This window comes from Lissotriton vulgaris, chromosome 10 (assembly GCF_964263255.1).
Source record: "Lissotriton vulgaris chromosome 10, aLisVul1.2, whole genome shotgun sequence".
Lineage (NCBI taxonomy): Eukaryota > Metazoa > Chordata > Amphibia > Caudata > Salamandridae > Lissotriton > Lissotriton vulgaris.
Window position 1 is genome coordinate 288290073 of NC_141698.1, and position 23422 is coordinate 288313494.

General features: G+C 48.9%; 1 protein-coding gene across 2 annotated transcripts in view; it reads left to right on the plus strand.

Moving 5' to 3' along the window:
- The window catches only part of LOC147685146 (uncharacterized), a 693800-nt gene that overhangs the window by 230488 nt on the left and 439890 nt on the right, over positions 1 to 23422 (plus strand). For both annotated transcript variants that reach the window (XM_086941067.1, XM_086941068.1), the window contains one exon: positions 9731 to 17018. In XM_086941067.1, the coding sequence (XP_086797193.1) occupies positions 9731 to 17018 (7288 nt within the window). The remainder of the gene's footprint in view (positions 1 to 9730; positions 17019 to 23422) is intronic.

A 23422-nucleotide genomic window follows, 5' to 3' on the forward strand; every position in this document is an offset into this window, starting at 1 on the left:
ACCTGTATCTAGACGACTGGCTGATCAAGGCAGCTACGTCTCAGGAAGCGCAACTGCATTGCAATCGGACTTCCAATCTCCTACTTTGTTTGGGCCTCCACATCTACCTCAAAAAGTCTGTCTCGACTTTCGTCCAATGTCTACAGTACCTGGCAGCCACGATCGATACACACACAGCAAACGTGTGTCCTTCGGAGTAGAGACGCTTATCGATCCTTCGGAAGGCTCAGGCTCTCATGACCATGCCCTCCGCGACGGTGAGGAAGTTGTCTTCTCTCCTGGGCTCCATGGCCTCCTGTATCTTTCTCACTCCGAACGCATGCCTCCATATGTGACCCCTGCAAGAATGTCTGGAGGATCAGTGGAACCAGAAACTGCGGGATTGGGAAGACCGGATTCAGCTGTCACAGCAGGCTCTCCAGTCCATCCGATGGTAGTGTTCTCCACGCAATATCTTCCGGGGGCATTCCCTTCCACAAGGAGATACTGACGCAAACCATAGTGACGGATGCTTCTCTCCATGGCCGGGGTGCTCATTCGACCACCTTCAGATACAGCGCACGTGGTCCCGGAAAGAGACCAAGTACCACATCAACTTCCTGGAACTTCGAGCAGTCCCTTTGGGGCTGAAAGCCTTCCAGCAGTCGTTTCACACCAATTCCCTGCTTTTATAGACGGACATTACGACCACAATGTTCTACCTCAACAAGCAGGGGGGCTTGAGATCTCAAGCGTTATCTCGGAAAGCCCAGGACATCTGGAACTGGCTGTTGGCCAGGAACCTGACCATCCCAGCAACTCGCCTCCCAGGTGTTCAGAATGCTCAGGCAGACGCGCTCAGCAGACTCATTCAAGAAAATCACGAATGGGTCTTAAACAACAAAGTGGTGCGAGACATCTTCGAAAGATGCCGTACTCCAGAGGTCGATCTGTTCGCTACCGTGGAAAACAGCAAATGCGGCGACTTCGCCTCCAGGTTTTACCAACCAAGGACTCTGTTGCATACACTATGGATCAACTGGTCAGGCGGCTTTCTCATTGCTTTTCCGCCAATTCCCCTGATCCCGACAGTACTGATCAAGCTCTCGCAGTCACAGGCCAAGATGATCTTATTGCTCCGAAGTGGCCCAGTCAGTGGTGGTACACAGACCTACTCCACCGGTCTCTCCTGCCACATCTCCGTCTTCATGCCGGCCGGAAGTCTGACGAATGTCAGCGGACAGATGGTGCACCCCAATCTGTCGTCGTTGAATTTGGCGGCATGGCTCCTGAGTTAGTACAGTACGGACATTTGAATCTTCCTTGCGACTGTTTGGAGATATGGAAGGAGGCCAAACGACCATCTACACACACGTCCTATGCATATAAATGGAAGAGATTTTGCATCTGGTGTACATAAAAGAATGTGGATCCTACCTCCTGCAAGGAAGATGTCATCTTTCCTTAGTTGCTACACTTAGCTCAATCTGGCCTTCAGTTTCATTCGATCAAAGTTCACTTGGCAGCTTTAACTGCTTAAAGGATAGAAGGATAGAAGAAAGTGTTTCCTCCCATTGGGCGTCCTTCGCCTCCTTGGGAGCTCAATGTGATCCTTTCACGACTGATGAGGTAACCGTTTGAACCCATTCATAAGGCTTCTCTTCAGCCTCTGCCTTGGAAGACGGCTTTCCTTATGGCCATAACTTCTGCCCGCAGGCTTGGAACTTTAGGCCTTATGTCGTAAAGAGCCTTATACAGTCTTTCATTCCTCTAAGGTAGTTATGAGGACTCAGCCTAAATTCCTCCCCAAAGTTGTTTCAGAGTTTCATGTGAACCAAACTATTACATTGCCTACATTTTTTCAGAATCCCTCTACTCCTGCTGAGAGGTCGCTTCATTCCCTTGACGTTAGGAGGGTCTTGAAGTTCTGTTTGGACAAGACTAAGGATATCCATAGATCAGACCAGTTATTTGTAAACTATGGCTCGGTCCGAACTGGTCTAGCTACCTCCAAACAATCCATTTTAAGGTGGATTGTTTCCTGTATTCAACTGTGTTATCAGAAAGCCAACAAAACTCTGGTTAGTAAGCCTAGGGCTCACTCTACCAGAGGTAAAGCAGCTACTGCGGCTTTACTTCGTAATGTACCTATTTCGGAAATCTGTTAGGCGGCCACTTGGAAGTCAGTCCATATATTTACTAAGCACTACTGCCTAGACACTGATGCTAGAGCAGATGCACAGGTTGGGCAGGCTTTACTTCGAAGTCTATTTGCACAATAGTGCGGTTGTTCTCTGTTTCTTCCACCGCTGGAGAGTGGCTTTGGGATGGGCTTGCTAGTCTATTCACATGATTGTCTATACACGGAAATCCCCTACAAGAGAAGGAGTAGTTTCTTACCTGTAACTCCAGTTCTCTTGTAGGGGTATTTCCGAGATAGTCCTAAGCAACCCGCTTACCTCCCCGGTGGCAGACACAGACGTACCCAAGACTCAGCAGACTCTGCTTCTTTATGCCTTCAAAAAGAACTGAAAGTAACTGCCTCTGACTCTGCATCATGGCATACCAGGGGTCTCTGGTGACTCTTAAAGGCACGGTATCCATTTGCAGACACTGAATGGCAGCCTATGGGGGCTATGCTGTCCAATCCTTTTCATCTCTGTCATGAAAGAGGTGTTTTGTAAAGGGGAGTTTCCTATGTGTAAAAGTCAGCAAATTGCTCAATTTAAAAGTTAAACTGGCTATCTTTTTTCACTTCAAGATTAAGTAATGGCCAATGTAGCCTAGTTGCTTAGGCTACATTGTCTTTTTTTCTCTTGAGTGTCTATGCAGGCCTTCCTGAAGAAAGGCAGAAGATGACAACTAACGAATATATATCTAATGAAGTGCTCCGGGGTACACGCACATGGGCAGGATTATTCACATGATTATGACTATCACTGAAATATCCTACAAGAGAACTGGAGTTATAGGTAAGAAACTACTCCTTCTTTATTTCCCAAGATAGGGAGATGTGCTATAATGTGCGAAGGCAGCCTTGGCCATGCTGAGGCTGCACAATTCCTTATGACGCACAATGTTCCATGATGTCATCTTTGGAGTGGGAATGTGATGTGAGGCAGTCAATTGGAGCTGTGCCTGGCAGGACTGCGCTGTGGGGTCTTGTGCTCTTAAGAAATAAATGTAATCTTTTTATGGAAAAATAGTGATTGGACTTCTTCGTTATTACCTAATGGCACGCAAGGGTATTGCTCGAGCCAAAGTCTCCTGGATCCAGCCTGACGCCTGGGAAATTCTAATGTAAGGAATCTGGGGCTAGATCATGTCTTTACTAGATAAGGCGCTACCTAAGGTAAGCATCTTGTCCTACATTCCATAAAAATAATTTGAATTGCCACTATTTTGCCTTTAACATTTAAGCCCATATATGAATCTGTTTTGGACAGGAAAAGGGAGAGAACCCTGACCTCGATCTGTAGTTGCAGTGTCTGGGGTCCCTGGGGATTCTTTTTATTTATTCCCTTTCTACTCTCCACCCAATGCTCCCCACCTTCCTCACCTTCTCCCCCCTTGGAGAACTCTCCCATACATCCTTGTGGACATTGTGTCCTTGGAGCGCTCCCTGGGTTCGTCTATCAGAGACAAAAGTGCGGGCAAACTAATAAATGGTCAAACTAAATGAAAACAATGGCTCATGAGAGATAGAGGTGGAGCAAAAGAATGTTAAATGTGGTCAAGATTTTAACCTGTTTTGGGGGCATCACCCTTCTTGATGCTCTCAATCAGCTCGTCTGCTTCCTTTAACTTTCTAATTTTGTACATTTTGTTATTATGCATTACTCTGAGTGTAGCAGGGATTCTCAGTTGGGCTATAGCACCTAGATCTCTAAATTCACCTATGCGTTTTTCCAACTCCCACTGCCTATTCAGAGATGTATGGGAGTTTTTGGATCTAATGTCACCTCACTTTGTAAATGTTTATTCAGCTATAGGAAATATAAACTGGTATAACATTCGGGAGCATCTTCTGTCAGTTGTCTGTCAAAAAGGAAGAGCAATTGCTCTGAGATGTTTAGGAACCCCATTTATTACAAAAGACTACTTTTTAGGTCGAGCAGACGTACTCTCAATGCGTGAGCATTGAGAGTGTCTGCTTCAGACCTAATGTGGCCCGTATTTAGGAGAGTGGACACGACTCAGACGCGCGCTTTTGCAGTCTCGGTTTTGACCGCGGGAGCGCGCGTCTGAGCCGCGCTTGCGCAGATCAACTCACAGCCCCTGCTCGCACACAGCCAGCCCCCACCCCTCTGCATGCACGCACACACACACAGGCGCGCGCACACACACACACACACACACACACACACACACACACACACACACACACACACACACACACACACACGCTGCCCCCCCTCCCCTTCCCCCTTCCCACTCCACCCTCCCCCCTGCATACACACAGACACGCAAGCACGGAGCCCCACTCACCCGGACTTCTACTCGTCCCGCTCCGGGGCTGCTCACTCCGACGTAATACGGGCACAGGGACACCGGCACTCCGCTCCTTGGCTTCCCGGGCGGACGCCGGCTGCACGCAGGGCTCTCCTCTCTCTGCACCGGAGCCATGCGCCAGCCACTGCAGCCTGCCTCCTGGGAAGCTCCGGTCGCGTGTCCGGCCCCGCCCTCGTCCCAACAAAGGTTGCCTGGCTTCCTGTTGAAGCCGGGCTGCGGCGGTGAGTTTGCTTGTTTTTTATTTTGCAGTCGTCCGGTCCTGGGGCACCTTTCCATCAAAAGAGCAGCTGCAGGTCGGTGGTCGCTGCACAGTGATTGCCTTTCCTGGAGACTCAGAGGGGCTTGTAACAAGGAGACTGTGAGTGTGTAGATTCCGGAAAGGCAACGATTTCTTCTTTTTTAATATTCTTATAAGTACCAATTAGCATAGTAAATGTCGTCATGAGAGGGCACTGCCTTTAGTAATAATAAAAGCACAGAACGTGACTCACATTCTTAACATTGCATGACGTGCAATTACTTTAAATTTGACTCAACATAGATTTTATTTGCAATTCACTGTAAGGAAAATCATTTGCAGCTCTGAGTTGTGCTGCGTTCGCACCGGTTACTGTGACATCACCGCAGGGCTGACTTTGAGTTCTACGTTATTATGATCAGAGCTACGGAGTGATGTTCTTAAAATTAGATGAGTTTAGAATTGTCTTACTTTTGTGCAGTAAAGTGGTTAGGAAAGGTCGCTGCACCCTGCCAGAGGCGCTTCTGTCTCTCTCTGGAGAGTGTGGCTCTTACTCTGGCATCCGCCAATCTAGGTCACAAACATGCAACGCGCAGGAGAGCTTCTCTTGGCAGGCGCCGCTTCCAAAGTGACCTCATCCCGGCAGAGATGGCACTGCTTGCCAGCACAATACAGCACCACGTTACGCATGCCTCATAGGTGTAAAATATCCGTCCTCCCTGCCGACTACCATATCCGCATGATTCGAGTTACACCTAAACAGATACCAATGATTGAGGACCGGCAGCTCTAAAATGTACACTAGAAGACGTCACGGATGTATTTTAATTAGTGTGCGGCCTTCATTGAGAAGAATGCACCAATAGACCAAAGGCGGCTGTGGATGGTACAAGAGAGCCCACAAGCACCCCGCAAACATCATACACGCAGGAAAGGGACCAACCGGGCTGCGGTTGTTACATACACTGACTGACATTTCATCAGCGGCGTTTCACCGACTCATCAGCCACTACTGCAGTATGCTTTCAATTAAAACATTGTGAACAGAGCCCGAAAGATGTGGGTCAGGAAAATTATTCATGTTTAAAGAACTTTTGAAAGAAGCTACATAGCACTCAAACGGTACCTTGAAAGGTCCCGATTTACCAAATAATGGTGAACAGGATCATTTTGCAGAGAAAAATCTAGACTTTCAAACCTATTTTCAGAAAGTGCTCCCTCGGTCTATTGGCTGAACTGGAATGGTGTAGTGAACCTGCGCTGTTTGCACATTGTTCCTACTCATTAAATGAACTGATTTGGGTTCATTGACCGCTGTACATTAGTTTTTGTTGATTTATGCAGAAGTCTGTGTGATTGACGGGAATATCACAAAGAATCTCATGAAATAACACTCTCCATCCAATAACTCTGTGGTCCTCCATGTGCCGGGGCAAAACGACTTCTTTTGACCACTGATACAACACATATTGCATTACAAATGCTATAGGTGTCACATTTGCAAAAGTTGTAACTATTGGCATTGTAAATGACAAAGCTATTAATTTCGCCATTTTCAAAACCAACACATAAATAAAAATTTGTCATTTGCAATACCAATAGCTCAAACTTTCCTAATGCGAGACCTATTGCGTTGCAAATGCTTGTTTAAAACTTACTGAAACAATGGCTTTGTTTAGTTAATTGAGAAATCTTGCGTGCAATAGTCATTTGCTGAGCCGGTGCTCTGTCTATCAGAGAGATTGTGGTCCCTACTTTAAGGATATAAACTAGTAAATCTGAAGCTTGTGGGTCTCTCTAGGCGGTCTAATGAAAATTGTCTCTGGTCACCAATTGGCACTCTAGCTTTGATATGTACTGGTGAAACTTATAAAAGAAAGCAGTTGGTTTTTACTTTTGTTAAAAATTAATTTCTTATCAGTCACACAACGTTTGTGATGATGAATGTAGTTTCTATGGGCCATGCGTGTTAAAATGTCATTAAAATGTAAACTTTTTTATGAGTTCATTATTTGTGGTATGTGCAGTGCTATCGGTGAAGGGTTTGTTTTAATTCTCAAGTATACGTTTTGCAGTTCTGGAGTTGTTTATATATCTAGCTTTGTCTTGAATAAGATTGAGCACCAGCTCTTCTTCGGCCATGTAAGCTCATCCGCTAGAATGTACTCATTTATGCAAAGATTTAGCCTGAAGTCAAATATTTGCAGTAGGCATGAAGACTAGCGACCTGTGCGCAATCATTGATTGACCTTACACCTCTTCATTTTATCTCTACTCCGAGTGTACATTGATATGATTATGCTGGTGCCTTTCTAGTTGGGTGTGGGTAGTGAGGGTGGCGGGGGAGTGCTGGAGATGTACTGCTCTGTCCAGATGGCATTAAGAACTCTTGCTTCTAGAGCTCTGAGCATCAGTTGAAGTAGTAAAGGCTTCTTGCTGGTGTCACTTGCTACAAGTACTTAACTCTCCCATTTGCATTGAGCTTGACTCACAGATTTTTATTTTACCAAGGCCATGACTGTAGGGGCCTCTGGTGTGTGTCAGCAGAATGTTTAAATACCAGCATTTGTAAAGCGCACAGCTACCTCCGGAGAGGTGTTCCGGCGCTGGGGGCCGTCGGGAAGATTAAGTGAGCTATTGCCCAGAGTCACATGGTGCTGGGCTAACCTGCTGTCTGCACCGGAGGTGGAACCGTGAACCCCGTGGTCCGGAGTCAGGCACGCTGGCCGCTGCGCCACACCTCTTCCACAGTGTTTTGTGTATATTAATTTGATTGACTGGCTGGACATGCCTGCTCATCACCCAGGGCCTGTTAAAGAGGTTATTTCAACTTTTACTTCCTCCAGCACATTCAGTTCTATTCCATAGAAGAAGTTATCGACACATGGCTTAGTTAAATTGTCCTTCCTCTGGAAAGTTACTTTAAATGTACCTTTTGACATTTTAACTATCCATCCACTGTCTTGGTATTTTCAGGATATCTTGGTCTTATGGTGTGCTGTATGCTGGTGGTTCCCTTGGCCAAGCTGAAGATCCCCTGTATGTATTGCATGTGGTGTAACCTTTCGGATTAGGAGAAAGATGTCTTACCAGAGTTTGTCCAGACTTCCGATGAGATATTCTTGAACCTTAAATGTTATGCCTCTGGGTTAAATTTCCTGGTGGAAGTCTCTTCTCAACCTCTATAAAAGTGTTTGTAATGACAAATTCTTCTGTACTTAGATAGTTGGGCCACGCACCATACGTATTATAAACTTGTAGTTAACAACAGATCAATCATGCACATAAATGTCCTGCAGTTTAAATACATCAATTTAGCCCTGAATGACTTTGATCCAACAGTACAGGGCAGGAAGGCTTTTTTCTTTACGAAGAGACCACTGATGTATTATGTTCAAAAAGCAAGGTGACACTCAGCACATTTTGGCTCCGGGCACTGCGGCATTGGGAGTAATCTTAATAAGGAATTCTTGTGGCTAGCAAGTAAATCGGAGATACTTTCTGGTGCCAAAACGGCATCCATAACATGTTGACCCATGTGCCTTTTCAAATGGGGACTATATCAAGGTGTCTCCTCATTTGCTGATTATGTTGATAAGAGACCGAAACGTACACCTTTGCTTTGGAGACCACCATTGGTATGATTCTCGGTGGGCTATAGGGAAGTGATCCTTAATAAATGCACTCTTGTTGGACTGGAGTGACAGATTACTATGTGTTTTGATCCACTCTATTGAAAAACAAGGGTACCAACTGATCCTGGTTCCTGTTTTAAATACCATGCGGTATTGGTGCTTGGTCATACTGTGCATGCCTACTTTGAGTTGCCTTCTGCTTTGGGGGACATATTTTCTTCTTAGTGGCCAGAACAAACCTTATACTAGCTTCATCCATCTCTGAAACACCCATTTCCAGAATAAGCTAGTCTACAACCATCTGAGGCTATGCTAAAATCAAATGTAAATTGAACAAACTGCCCATGATCCCTCCACAAGAAAAAAGGTCCAAGAACAGATGGCTCACAGTTTGTTTGGGACTCTTTCACAAAAGGTGAGTCCTTTTCACATCCCAGGATAATGTCCTTTCAAGCATCTCAACTGCTGAGCTTTGGTTTTCGAATGGGCTCCTGTAGTTTAAAGACCTCAGTTGAATTTGAATTGACTTTATCAGTTCTGACTTGTAAGTGTTTTGATCCCAGGGCACCCAGGGGCATTTCTATACCTCTGGCTGGTGTGCAAGTGGGTTGTGATCACTGTTTTCTAAAGAGCATTATATTTGTTTGCAAAGAGATAATGTAATTTGTAACCTTTTCCCCCTAAAGCATTTGTATGACTAAAATGTTAACTACACAGCTAAAGTTCAGATTACACAATAGGTCATGTTGTGCATTATAAAAGATACTAATGCAAATGTGTTCCTCCACTAGAGTATAAGCATGTCTTTATGACGAGGGCCACATCTGCTTCATTTGCCTACTATAACCATGGACATTGTGATATTAGTAAAGCCATTACTCAGGCTGCTCTTATTTATGTTTCAATGACTGTATGATAGATGTGAATTTAAGACCAGATGCTGCGTTTGGGAGGCAGCTCTAGGAAATTATATTTGATGCTGCTAAGCGTCCCTTACATTTTGGAGGATGTGGATCAAACCTAGCAGTACTTGCAAGGTGCTTCTTATAATTGATTTTCTGGTTCTTTTAAGCACTTGTTTATCCGGACTTCTCATCACCAAAGTCTGGGGTGTGAAGTTTTGTGAAAGCGTGAATTGGAGAAGAGCCTGTTGGTGCCTGATAGGAGAATAAGTGGGGTTGACTCCAACTCTGTGGGACTACCTGTTTGCATTGATTTCACAAGGAGCAATTGAGTATGATTGGCTAAAATGTGGTCTAAGAGGAAGGAGGACTTCCAGTAGAAGTTCTATGATCAGAAAAGAGGAAGATGGTTTGGAAGCTCCAATTGATTAATTGGCTAATCAATTTTTTTTGTGTTCTTGCAGCTCTTCACCAGTTGTCTCATCCCACCATCGACTGAGAATGTTAGAAGGAAGACTGGACCTGGCAGAAAAACTGGAAATCGGAGCAGTCTTCAAGGCCTTGATGTGGTCGGAGAAAAGAACGATCAGAGGGATGAGCCAGTGCAGCTAAGAGAGCAGCAGAGCCAAGAACGTCAGCATAGAGATGAACAGTTAAGATCAGAGCACAAATATCCAAAAGAAGGGGGGCACCATCTGGCGGATCCGCAGTTTCCTAGAACTGATAGGGAAGAGCACCCTGATCAGGAACATCCATCCGTGGCACATGATTCATTTCCGAGACAAGAGGCAAGAGTGACACAGCTTTCCAGAAACCTGGGACATGAACTGCAGGGAGATAAAAAAAAGCAACATCATGAAGTGCAGAATCTGCTAGGACCACAAACCCCCCAATTGCAGGATGAGAAGCATGATTGCCTAAATCAACACAAAGCTTCACAACATGAGCAAACAGAGAAGGAGCATCAGGAACAAGCTCAGGAATGTATAATACAGCAAGAGGAGCAGGGGCTTCAGCACAAAGAGCAGGAGCAGATACACAATATTGACCAACCTCCACTTGAACAGGCGCATCAACTGAAAGAGGCAGAATATCAACAAAAACTGAAGGAACATAATCTTAACCAGAATGAGCAGCAAAAAGAACTACATGAACTGCCAGACAAGCAGTGTCGTCAGGAGAAGCTGCAGAAATGCCTTGTGCAACAGAACCAACACCAGGAACACCCGGTGCAATTACCCCAGCAGAAGGACTATACTTTGCAAAGGACCAATCAGGTGCAGGTAAAGCTGCTTCAAGATAAAATGCATGAACAGCAAAAGGATCCTGTGCACGTGGAGCAGCAGGACCATGTGTGTGTTCAGGTGCAGGCACCTCAGCAGAAAGGTCTAGTGAAAGATATGCATCAGAAAGACCAGGTGAATGTCCTGCAGGAGGCTGATAAGGGACACGCCCTGCAGCAGACTAACCAGGTGCAGGCCCCGACCCAGAAGGAGCCGATGCTCATCATTAAAGATAAGGTGGAGCCACTGCAGCACGAAACACGGGTGCATGAACAGATAGAAGAACAGCAACATAAAGCCCAGGTGCCGATAGAGAAGCAGAAAGACCAGATGCAAGTACAGAGGAAGGACCAGTTATCCATACAGCAGCGCAAGGCCCAGGATCATATAGCACAGCAGAAAGATGATGTATGTTTACAAAAGCAGGACAGTGCAGAACTACAACAGCACCAAGACCCTATGAATGTACAGGAGAAGATAGAACAGTTGCCTGCACATGAACTAAAACACCTAGAGCCCAGACAACTGAAAATCCAGGGGTCTGTACCAGAGCAGAAAGAAGAGGTATCAACTGAACAACAGAAAGACAAGCTGCCTGTCCATCATCAGAAAGAACAGGAACCTGTCCTTCAGCAGCAAGATCAGGCGTTGCTACAGCAGAAACACGTTGTACATGTCCAGCAGCAGAAAGACCAGGAACCTGCACAGCAGCTGATAGACAAGGTGGCAGCAGAGCAGTTGAAAAAGCAAGAGTCTGCACAGCACTTACCAGACCGAGAGCCACAAAGCCAGGTGCCCGTGCAGGAGCTGCAAGAGCAGGAGCCCGAACAGGACCTGAAAGACCAGATACCAACTCAGGACCTGGAAGGCCAGGAGCTGCAAAACCAGGTGCCTGCAAAAAAGCTGGAGGAGCAAGAACTGAAACATCAGGTGCTGAAAGACCAGGAGCTGCAAGAGCAGGCGCCCACCCAGAAGCTGCAAGACCAAGTACCCGCCCAGGAGCTGCAAGACCAAGTACCCGCCCAGGAGCTGCAAGACCAAGTACCCGCCCAGGAGCTGCAAGGCCATCTGCCCGCCCAGGAGCTGCAAGGCCATCTGCCCGCCCAGGAGCTGCAAGGCCATCTGCCCGCCCAGGAGCTGCAAGGCCATCTGCCCGCCCAGGAGCTGCAAGGCCATCTGCCCGCCCAGGAGCTGCAAGGCCATCTGCCCGCCCAGGAGCTGCAAGGCCATCTGCCCGCCCAGGAGCTGCAAGGCCATCTGCCCGCCCAGGAGCGGCAAGGCCATCTGCCCGCCCAGGAGCTGCAAGGCCATCTGCCCGCCCAGGAGCTGCAAGGCCATCTGCCCGCCCAGGAGCTGCAAGGCCATCTGCCCGCCCAGGAGCTGCAAGGCCATCTGCCCGCCCAGGAGCTGCAAGGCCATCTGCCCGCCCAGGAGCTGCAAGGCCATCTGCCCGCCCAGGAGCTGCAAGGCCATCTGCCCGCCCAGGAGCTGCACTACCATGTGCCCACCCTAAAGTTACAAAACCTGGAGCTCCAAGGACCCATTCCTGCAGAGGAGCTAAACTGCCATATGCCCACACAGGAGCTGCAGGAACTAAAAGACAAGGTGCCCACACAGGAACGGAAAAACCAAGTCCCCTCACAGGAACTGCAGGAACAAGAACTGAAGGATCAGCTGCCTGTACGGGAGCTGCAGGACCAGGAGCTGAAAGACCAGGTGTCTGCTCAGGAGCTGCAGGATCAGCAGCTGAAAGACCAGGTGCCTGCTGAGGAGCTGAAAGACCAGGTGCCTGCTGAGGAGCTGAAAGACCAGGTGCCTGCTGAGGAGCTGAAAGACCAGGTGCCTGCTGAGGAGCTGAAAGACCAGGTGCCTGCTGAGGTGCTGAAAGACCAGGTGCCTGCTGAGGTGCTGAAAGACCAGGTGCCTGCTGAGCAGCTGAAAGACCAGGTGCCTGCTGAGCAGCTGAAAGACCAGGTGCCTGCTGGGCAGCTGAAAGACCAGGTGCCTGCTGAGCAGCTGAAAGACCAGGTGCCTGCTGAGCAGCTGAAAGACCAGGTGCCTGCTGAGCAGCTGAAAGACCAGGTGCCTGCTGAGCAGCTGAAAGACCAGGTGCCTGCTGAGCAGCTGAAAGACCAGGTGCCTGCTGAGCAGGTGAAAGACCAGGTGCCTGCTGAGGAGCTGCAGGCTGAGCAGCTGAAAGACCCGGTGCCTGCTGAGGAGCTGCAGGCTGAGCAGCTGAAAGACCAGGTGCCTGCTGAGCAGCTGAAAGACCAGGTGCCTGCTGGGCAGCTGAAAGACCAGGTGCCTGCTGAGCAGCTGAAAGACCAGGTGCCTGCTGAGCAGCTGAAAGACCAGGTGCCTGCTGAGCAGCTGAAAGACCAGGTGCCTGCTGAGCAGCTGAAAGACCAGGTGCCTGCTGAGCAGGTGAAAGACCAGGTGCCTGCTGAGCAGGTGAAAGACCAGGTGCCTGCTGAGGAGCTGCAGGCTGAGCAGCTGAAAGACCAGGTGCCTGCTGAGGAGCTGCAGGCTGAGCAGCTGAAAGACCAGGTGCCTGCTGAGCAACTGAAAGACCAGGTGCCTGCTGAGGAGCTGCAGGCTGAGCAGCTGAAAGACCAGGTGCCTGCCGAGCAGCTGAAAGACCAGGTGCCTGCCGAGCAGCTGAAAGACCATTTTCCTGCCGAGCAGCTGAAAGACCATTTTCCTGCTCAGGAGCTGAAAGACCAGGTGCCTGCGGAGCAGCTGAAAGACCAGGTGCCTGCGGAGCAGCTGAAAGACCAGGTGCCTGCGGAGCAGCTGAAAGACCAGGTGCCTGCCGAGCAGCTGAAAGACCAGGTGCCTGCCGAGCAGCTGAAAGACCAGGTGCCTGCCGAGCAGCTGAAAGACCAGGTGCCTGCCCGGGAGCTGAAAGACCAGGTGCCTGCCCGGGAGCTGAAAGACCAGGTGCCTGCCCGGGAGCTGAAAGACCAGGTGCCTGCCCGGGAGCTGAAAGACCAGGTGCCTGGCGGGGAGCTGAAAGACCAGGTGCCTGGCGGGGAGCTGAAAGACCAGGTGCCTGGCGAGCAGCTGATAAACCAGGTGCCTGGCGAGCAGCTGAATGACCAGATGCCTGCCCAGGAGCTAAAAGACCAGGTGGCTGCCGATGAGCTGCATGACCAACAACAAAAAGACCAGGAGCTGAAAGAACAGGTGCCCACCCAGAAGCTGCAGGACCAGCAACAAAAAGACCAGTTGACTTCTCAGGAGCTGCAGGATCAGCAGCTGGAAGGCCAGGTGCCTGCCGGGCAGCTGGAAGGCCAGTTGCCTGCAGGTCAGCTGAAAGACCAGGTGCCTGCCGCGCAGCTGAAAGACCAGGTGCCTGCCGAGCGTCTGGAAGGCCAGGTGCCTGCCAAGTGTCTGAAAGGCCAGGTGCCTGCTAAGCATCTGAAAGCCCAGTTGCCTGCCGAGCGGCTGAAAGTCCAGTTGCCTGCCGAGCGGCTGAAAGGCCAGGTGCCTGCTAAGCATCTGAAAGCCCAGTTGCCTGCCGAGCGGCTGAAAGCCCAGTTGCCTGCTGAGCGGCTGAAAGTCCAGTTGCCTGCTGAGCGGCTGAAAGTCCAGTTGCCTGCCGAGCGGCTGAAAGTCCAGGTGCCTGCCGAGCAGCTGAAAGTCCAGGTGCCTGCCGAGCAGCTGGAAGTCCAGGTGCCTGCCGAGCAGGTGAAAGACCAGGTGCCTGCCGAGCAGGTGAAAGACCAGGTGCCTGCCGAGCAGGTGAAAGACCAGGTGCCTGCCGAGCAGGTGAAAGACCAGGTGCCTGCCGAGCAGGTGAAAGACCAGGTGCCTGCCGAGCAGGTGAAAGACCAGGTGCCTTCTCAGGATCTGCAGGACCAGCAGCTGACAGAACAGGTCCCCACACTGGGGCTGCAGGACCAGCAGCTGAAAGAACAGGTCCCCACACTGGGGCTGCAGGACCAGCAGCTGAAAGAACAGGTCCCCACACTGGGGCTGCAGGACCAGCAGCTGAAAGAACAGGTCCCCACACTGGGGCAGCAGGACCAGCAGCTGAAAGAACAGGTGACCACACAGGGGCTGCAGAACCAAGAACTGCAAAGCAAGGAGCCTGCCCAGGAGCCTCGAGACCAGATGCCTATGCAACAGAAAGGCCAAGTTACTGTACAGCGACAGGAAGACTTGGTGTTTGCAGAACAACAGAATGACCAGTTTCATGTGCATATACAACAGGAAGAAGAACCGATGCATGTAGAAGAGCATAATAGCTCAGTGACTCTACAAAACCAAGAAGACCATGTGCCTGTACTGCAGAAGGCAAACCGGGTACCTCTTAAGAAACCAGGAGACCAGGTACTGCTACAGCAGAAAACAGGCCTAGTTTCTTCACAGGAGAAGAAAGACCATTTCTCTGCTCAACACAAGGCAGACCTGGCACTAGACCAGCATCAGGCAGACCAGGTTCCTCTACAGCCTAAGTGGCAGGTGCAACAACTGAAAGGCCATTTGCATGTACACCAGAAGGAGCAGGGAACTGTACAGGAGCAAAAAGAGCAGGCACGTGGACAGCTGCAAAAAGATAATGTACATAGCAAGGAAGTTGAGCAACCAGTGGAAGATCAAGAGTTTCTACAAGAGCTAATGGAAGACCAGGATACTTTGGAGCAGGCAGTCGAAGATCAAACAGCTCTACACCTACGAGAATGTGAACAGGCAAAGGAAGATCAAGAAATTCTGCAGCTACAAATAAAAGATGTGGAGCTTCTACAGCAACAGGGCCTTCCTCTCCAAAAGGATGACCAGGAGCCCCAACATCAGCAGGAAGGGTCAAACCTAAATGAAAGCCCAGAGCAGTTACAGAAACGTAAACAAGAATATAGATGTCGACAAGAGGAGCAGGCACGACAGATGAAAGAGCAGGCACTGCAACTGAAAGGGCAGGCACAGCTGCTGAAGGAACAAGCCAAACAGCTAGAAGAGCAAGCATATCAACTAGAAGAGCTGTCCAAGGAGCTAGAGGAGAGGGCAGCTCTGTTGGAAGAGGTACTGGAGAAGCAAACTCAAGAACATCCGCAAGACACACAATTACAGCAACATGAGGTACAGGTGCAGCAGTCTGAGCAGGTCCAGCAGTTCGATGTACAAGAGCTTCAAAGTGAGAATTTGCAACAGCTGGAAGTTCAGAGGAGGCAGCAAAATGAGCACCCAGTGCTGCTGGAGGTACAGCAGCAAACTGAACAGGTACAGCAATCTAAGCAGTCACGGCCGCTGGAGGTTAAGTTATCACAATCTGAGCAGCCGCAGCAATTGATTGTGCAGGCGAAGCAAAAAACGCAGCCAGAAAAGCAAGAGCAACAACCTGAGTTGCCTCAACTGTGTACAGAACAAATGCAGCAAGAATTGCAGTCACAGCAATTGGAAGAGCATGGGCAAGAGGAGAGGTTACAGCATATGGACACTGATGCATGTCATGAGCTGCATTTAGAGCAGACAGCAGTGCAGATGCCACAAAAAGAGCAGTTGGAGGAGGCTGAAAATCAGACTGAACACCAGCATATCAGTGCACAGGAAAGTAAGGTCCTGCTGTTGAAAGAGCAAAGTCAAAAGCAACCCAAAGCAGTAGATTGTTTGCCACAACAACAAGAACAGTCACAGCAGAAGAAAGAAATCGGACAACTGCAGTTCCAAGAGACACCAACAAAAGGTGGATACCAAGAAAATCGATCGCAGCCACAGGAACCTCAGTTTGAACTACAGCTAGCAGCTCCACTGCTGCAACAGACAGTGGAGCTAGCACCACAAAAAGGACAGAACAGCAGACTGCAGCCAACAGTTGTTCATCTGCATGAAAAGCAGTCCGGCATGGAAGTGCAGCAAGCCATGCCGCCAAGGCAACAGACAGATGAGATAAATCAGACCCAGAATGAGCAACCTCTAAAGCAGAATGAGCAGCCACAAATATGGGAACATACGCTGCAGCACCAAAAACACACAGAGAAGGAAAAACAGCTGGAAACATGGAACGAGTCACAACCACATTCAAAAGAGGATGAGCAGCCTGGGAGCTTGGCACAACAGGAAAATATCTTGGAAAATGAGGGTTCCGTGCAAAGACTGACAAAGCAGTTGGAGACCAATGCAGGCAAAGAGGGAGAACTGCAGAACCAGGTTGAGCAGTCAGAGAGGCATACCACCGAACTGCAGGAGGGTGAACAGTTGGGGATGGAATCATTTCAGAAAGAGAAGTCAGAGCAATTACAGAAACAGCAGTTTGAGATAGAAAGCGAACCTAAAGGACAACATCAATTGCAGAAATCAGATGACCGACCGTCCGTGCAGCAGGCCGAGCAGAAATCAGGTGAAGATCAGTTGCAGAAGCCGGATGAGCAACCTGTGATGCAGGAGCAGCAGAAAGACTGGCCACCTCAAGAGAAGCAGTCACAGCAGTCGGAAAAACGCACACAAGAGGAACAGCCAGATGTCTCAGGTGAATAATATTGTGTAATCCAGTTTAAGTTTATGAACAGTCCTATTTGTTTGATTTCGTGGTATAAGGTACCTGTCCTGCCCCGTGGGCACACAAATACATTAAAGAATAGGGAATACAAACTAGAAAGCCCAAAATTGCTTACCATTTAACAAGCAGAAGAAAAATTGCTAGAGAAGTCACAACAAAAAATTAACTCATTTTGCAGTCCAAGTTTTTTAGGGAAGATATTCACCTGCTTTCTAAGACCTATTTAGCCTGCCTGTTGGTTGAAACATTTTGTAAAAAGCCACTCTGTAGCAGAAGTGGGTTTCTCCAAAGAGGATTAGTGGTAACCTTACCGGACTAATTAATTTTCCTGATGGATACTTTTAAGAAGCAGATCCCTAAAACTCAAAAGCAGGGGTCAAGCTCCTCGAGTTAGCATCCACATCAATAGGCTCTTTGCGATACGCCAAGGAGGAAAGTGCGACACACCGGAGAGGGGGGGCTGGGAGGGGGGAAGGGTTGGGGGGGGGGGCAGTTTGTTGTTTGTTGTTGAGGTAATTGCGTGCTTCATCAGTAAAAGCTCTACCATTACCCTCTCTCATGGACACACTGGACTACCAAGTAGTACACACAGCTCCTTGAACAAGGCTGGGGGCGGTATGGTGCGGGTATAAGAGGCGGCCACCGGGGAATAGGTTGGTTGTACTGTAGTGTGTTTAAAGCAATGATAATAAACAGGGCTTTAAGTGGGATGGAAAAACTGGGGGGGGCTCTCGGGGGCGTGGCCAATGTAATTAAGGGCGTGCCTTAAAACACGTAAGCTAAAAGTTTGTGCTTAGCATAGTGTGCCTCCCCACTGGTAATCCAGAGAGAAACTGACTCTTTAAAGGATTTCTCTTCCCCCTACAACGCAAGAAAAAAGGACCGCCTGTGCCAGGGCACCAAACAGAGCCCGATAGAGACCCGTTTCGAGGCCTCCGTAAAAAAACTGCCGGTGCTCAGACCCGGTAAGACCCGGCCCACTTAACGCCCTGATAATAAATGAAACAAATTTGAACAAAACTCAAAAGCAGTGCTCATGCAAGCCTGTAGGTGGTGCTATGTGACTGCATCGATGTCTTTTCCTTTGGGAAGTGACGAATGGAGCCACATGCAAGTGCCAACCATGCCCGCTGACGTCAGTTCCTTTCTGCGCCTTCAGATGTGGATCTGCAGTCGTGCCAAGCGTCACGCAACAGGTGGATTGCTCACGCATTTCAGTGCGGTGATCTGCATCACCTCACTGAAATGCATTGTCACGCATTTTTGCACCTGTGCCAGGCACGCCACCAGCGGCGCCTGTGCCCGGACTCTCTATGCTGTTCCGAGGAAGGTGGTGCTGCTCAGCCGAGTTCCTAAACAGTTAACCAGTCTGCAGCTCTCAGCTCTGTATAGTGGCGGAGAGTGCTACAATGTATCTCTCTGCCCTGGAAACAAGAATGCAGCAAATGGTGCGGTGCCGCTGGGGCTACTCTGACTCACCATCACACACTGCAGGGGGGGCCGGGCTGCCCTCTCAGTCGATATTGCCGCTGTCAATCACCGACCGTGGCACCAGGGGGCCGGAATTAAATCCGGAAGTGCCGGCTGTAGAGTGCCGTCACGTCCGGAGGTGCAAAAGTGGCGGGGAAATCTGAAAGAGTGCAGGCTCATGGTTATGGTTCCAGGCCGACGGCATTTGCTGCGGCCACGAGACAGACCTTACGAATTGCTGCTCGCATCCTCCAAGTAAGTGAGTGCCTCTGAAGTAATCTAGGGTGCAGTTTGCTCGGCATCAGAGCCGGGTGGTCTGCCATGGACACTAAGGACCCGACTGGTGGTATCAGCTCAATCCTGGATGGCTCTTTGCGGCTGGAGTTGTCCCTCAGCAGCCCAGCACACCAGCCCCTCCTGTACAGCTGCTGCTGGGCCACACACGGAGCGGCGGCCTGTACAATTGCCGCTCATCCAGTCACCTTGCTAAGTAAGTTGTGCCTTTACTGAGGTATTGCTCTCTTCTTAAAAAATTAGCTTTAAATGTTGCTGTTCTAATTACTTGTGTTATTTCACGTTAAGAAAGCCTCATCAGTGGACATACAATACAGACATCGCCAAAAGGGATCCGTCTAGTTAGGGGCCGACAGTTCAATATAGCAGCAACTGAGCCCGGTGGGGAGAGGGCAGTGCAGGGCGTTGTCTGAGTCATGACCCTCCACACTAAAGGTAAGGGCCATCTGATTCATTGCAGCGGCTGCCTGGAGAGGACTCGGGACACGCTGCCTGAACTAACTGAGTACCGGCGGCATTAAACAAAGAATGATTCCTGCGGGGGTGGTTCAAGGCATCCTAAGCCAGAGTCAAGCGCAGCCCTGCGGCTGCCTGGCCGAAGATCTGAATACCAAAAATATTTAGAAAGTAAACTAGAGATTTCTTCCGTCTTCCAGTCGATATGGAATGTCGAAGGTCCAAGATATATGTTGCAGAGTTTTGTCCAGGGTAATCTAAAGTCCTAGGGACTGAGGTTCTATACTTATAGTAAGTTTAGGGGTTGGACTAACTCTAAGGTCCCTCCTATGGGTGGACCTGGAGTGGGGGTGGTTACACCCCTTCCCCTTTGTCCAGTTTAGCGCCAGAGCTGGGAAATGCACGGAGCACCTTGTGTGCCCCAGGCAGTGTCTGGAAAGCATTCACTGAATGCAGCCCTCCCTGCCCCAATACACTAAGAGCCTGTCTGGGGAGGCGCCAGCACCTCCCTGGGCAGGAAACCGATTGTCCAGGCCTCCCCCTGCCGGAGTTTCGTCCAGTAGCAGGAGGGCAGACTCGTGTCTGTGGCAGCAGCATCCAATTTGTGATGCTGAGGCTCTGTTTAACTTCAACCGGGTAAATCAGTAACTACATGTCTTCTCCCTCTAGAAGGGTGGAATGCTACCCCCGCCGCCAGGACTGGCGGGGGGGGATAGTATTCAAAAGTGTTTGACACCTTACACAACATGTTTTGATAAAGCCAAACCAAAGTTAGCATTAACCGCGAGGATTATAATGCACTTAAGAGTATATGGTATGGCTATATCCTAGAACAGCTATAAGGAGATGGTTCCGAAAGCTGCAGAGGGGCTCAGCTCATGCTAGGTCACCCTCTCACATAAAACCAAGCACTCTACCTCCAGGATTGTCGAGGTCTGCCTTAGGAGTGGCTTATAGGTGTATATGTGTCTATATATGTATATAGATATAGGTATACTATGTCTAAGTAAGGGGTGATTATTCCACCTTACCCAGGCTGTAAGAACAGACCAATGGTGTCAGTTTGGAAGGCAAATCAGGGGTGGCACAATACATGCTGCAGCCCCTGGTAGGTCTAGGGTGCAACTATGCCCTGGGTACCTATGGTACACTATACAGGGGCTCACAAGGGTGACCCAGTAACCAATCTGGTATGTACCTAAAGTACGTGGTATCAATTTAGAGAGAGAAAAGCTGGGCTGTGGGCCTGATTAGCAGGTCCACAGCCACACTAAAGTCTAAAAACCAGTTACCAGTTGCCACCCTCACCCGAGTAGTGTACCAGGTTAGTGGTGTACTTTCATTTCCAGTGCTGTGCAGTTATTTGAAGACCCCTTTAAAGTTTCTCGTTGTCGAAATGAGTATATATTCTGCTAAGTATATGCTTAATCCCTAATCTTTAATGCTTTATTTTACTTTTGAGAAAGTGTCACTCATAATAGCTCAAATGTCACTCATAATTGCACTAATATTGTGAAAATGTCACATGCACTGATCTGAAACCTTGGCAGCTATGGATCTGGAGATCCGCTCCCTCCTGTTTCACTGTAAGGTGATTTTTCTTTAAAGTTTCCTGTGTTCAAGGGACGTCACCCTCTAAAATACAGGGTTCAAACCTTGTAGAAACTATTGCAAAGAGATCTCCTGTGTCTGTCCGGTGTTTAGTTTTTTTTTACACGACTCCAAGTCCTGCAGCGATTGTGCCCAGATGATCCCTATGGCCATCAGAGAGTGCGAGGCACAGCTCTACGGGGCGAAGCACCGAAAGGCTCTGTGCTAGTCCTGCACCAGGTGGAAATCTAAGACGAAGACCCGCTCCAGCTCCAGAAGTTGTGCCTAAGGCACATCTTCCTCATGGTTGAAGTCTTTGAGGAAGTCAAAAAAGAAACACTAGAAGCACATTTCCCTCAGCCAGCCTGGTCATGAAGTCTGTCAGTGTAAGCTGATTATTTGGCTGCTACACCCACGCACTGATTCATGGTTGGTGAGATCTTGCCCATTGTCCCCAAAGACTCCGGGGGCTCCTCTAGTCTGAACTATTCAGGATGGTTGGGAAGCAGCTGAATTAGTCGTTCACCTGGGCCTGGACACCGCAACTGTCTAAATAGGGCTATAGGAACCAGCTTGGTGCTTCACCGCCATGCCCGGCTGAAGTCCACTGGCTTCTCGGGAGACGTTCAGCCATCTTTGAATGACATGCCTTTCCACGTCTCCAGCCTGTTTGCTGATAAGGCAGATTTTGCCCTGCAGTGTTTTAAGGAGAGCTGGGCCATGGCACGCTTCCTGGGCCTTTCAGCATCAGTCAGGCAATACCCTGAACAATTTTGCCCTTTTCCAGCACCAGACTTCTCTGCCGGCATAAAAAGCTTCCCACCCCTTTCAAGGTCTGGGCCATAGGCCCAGCAGACAGTGATCCGGCAACCAGGACCAGCTTTCATCCCATTCTTTTGCTCCTCCAGCCATAGCCTCCAAACCCCTTAATTGCTCCCTTACATGTGCACATCTACTCAGTAGGAGGCGGGATCAGCCACTTCCTAGGAGTGACAACATATCACGTCTGACAAATAGGTCCTGCAGATTGTCCAACGCAGCTATGCCCTGCAATTATTTTTGACAAAGTGTCCCTGCCACCTACTTCAGAGCCCTTCCTGTAGGACCAAATGTCCTTTTTATGCAAGGAAGTGCCAGGAAGTGTAGGCTTTTTTGGCCAAAGGAGCTATATAGAGGGTACCAACCTTGGAAGTAGGGACTGAGTGTTATTCACACTACCTCTAGTGCTGAAGAAGTACAGAGCCCTCTATCATGTTGTAGGTCATTGTTTTTTTTTTGTCCACGGACAAATTCCAATTGCTCACCCTTGTCCATATAATCTCTGCCATGATTCCTGGAGAAAGGATAGTGCTGTTGGAATACAGGGCGCTTATTTTCACATCCCCTTCCTTCAGACTCACCGATGCAACCTATGGTTCGCAGTGGACCTTTAACATTTACTAGCTGTGCTCCCTTTTCATCTCACTAGTGTGAGAAGTTAGCCTGGTATATGATGTCCACTATTCTAGTGGGCACCTTGCACCAGTCTAATTGACCCTTATTGATGGTAGGTTATAAAGTCAACCTTATAGAAAGCTATCCTAGTGGTAGCTGTGGAGAGCAGCCTTCAGTCTAAGACTTGGAGACGAGTTAAGCTAACTGTTTTACCATTTATAATCTCTTGAGTACCAAATGAAAGCACACCACACAAGGTATATATCAAATATATATGTATTTATTCTAAACACAACCCCTCTGCACTCTTTTTGAGGTCAGAGGTAAAAGTACAATGCAAGTAACTTAATTAGCATACGATAAGTTGCACAGCATACGTTTTGCCCTAGGGGCCTCACAAACCATATACTAAAATAGTGGTATAGGAACCATGTGAGAAATAGAAAGTAGGCCTGGGGCCTGTGGAATCGCTGGGGCTACTCAGAACAACCAAAGGTTAGGATGTAGGAGGCCCACGGGAGACGCGTGCAGTGTCTAAACACAGCCACGGGTTACCATTGACTTTCTATGGGAAACAAACAATGTCTTGTTGAATCTTTCAACTAGACCATTGCACTGTGGGTGATAGGGTGTGTGAATTTATAGTTTACTCCACACTCCTTCCACATTGCAGTCAGGTAACTAGACATGTCGTTTGCACCTCTGTCTGATACAACCTCCTTAGGGAAACCCACTCTTGTGAAAATTCCCAAAAGGGCTCTGGCCACAACAGGTGCTGTAGTGGTCCTAAGTGGTATAGCTTCTGGGTATCTGGTGGCATGATCCACTACCACCAGAATAAACCTGTGCCCAGAGGCTGTTTGGGGATCCATTGGTCCAACATTGTCAATCCCAACTATTTCAAAGGGAACCCCCACCACAGGTAGTGGTATATGGGGGGCCATTGTAGTGTCACCTGCTATGCCACTGGCTTGGCAGGTTACACAGGAGCGACAAAATTCCTTTGTGTCTTTTGACATGTGGGGCCAGTGAAAATGTTGAACAAGCCTGTCCCAAGTTTTGTTCTGGCCAAGATTTCCTGCTAAGGGAATATCATGGGCTAGTGTCAAAAAGAATCCTCTGAATGCCAA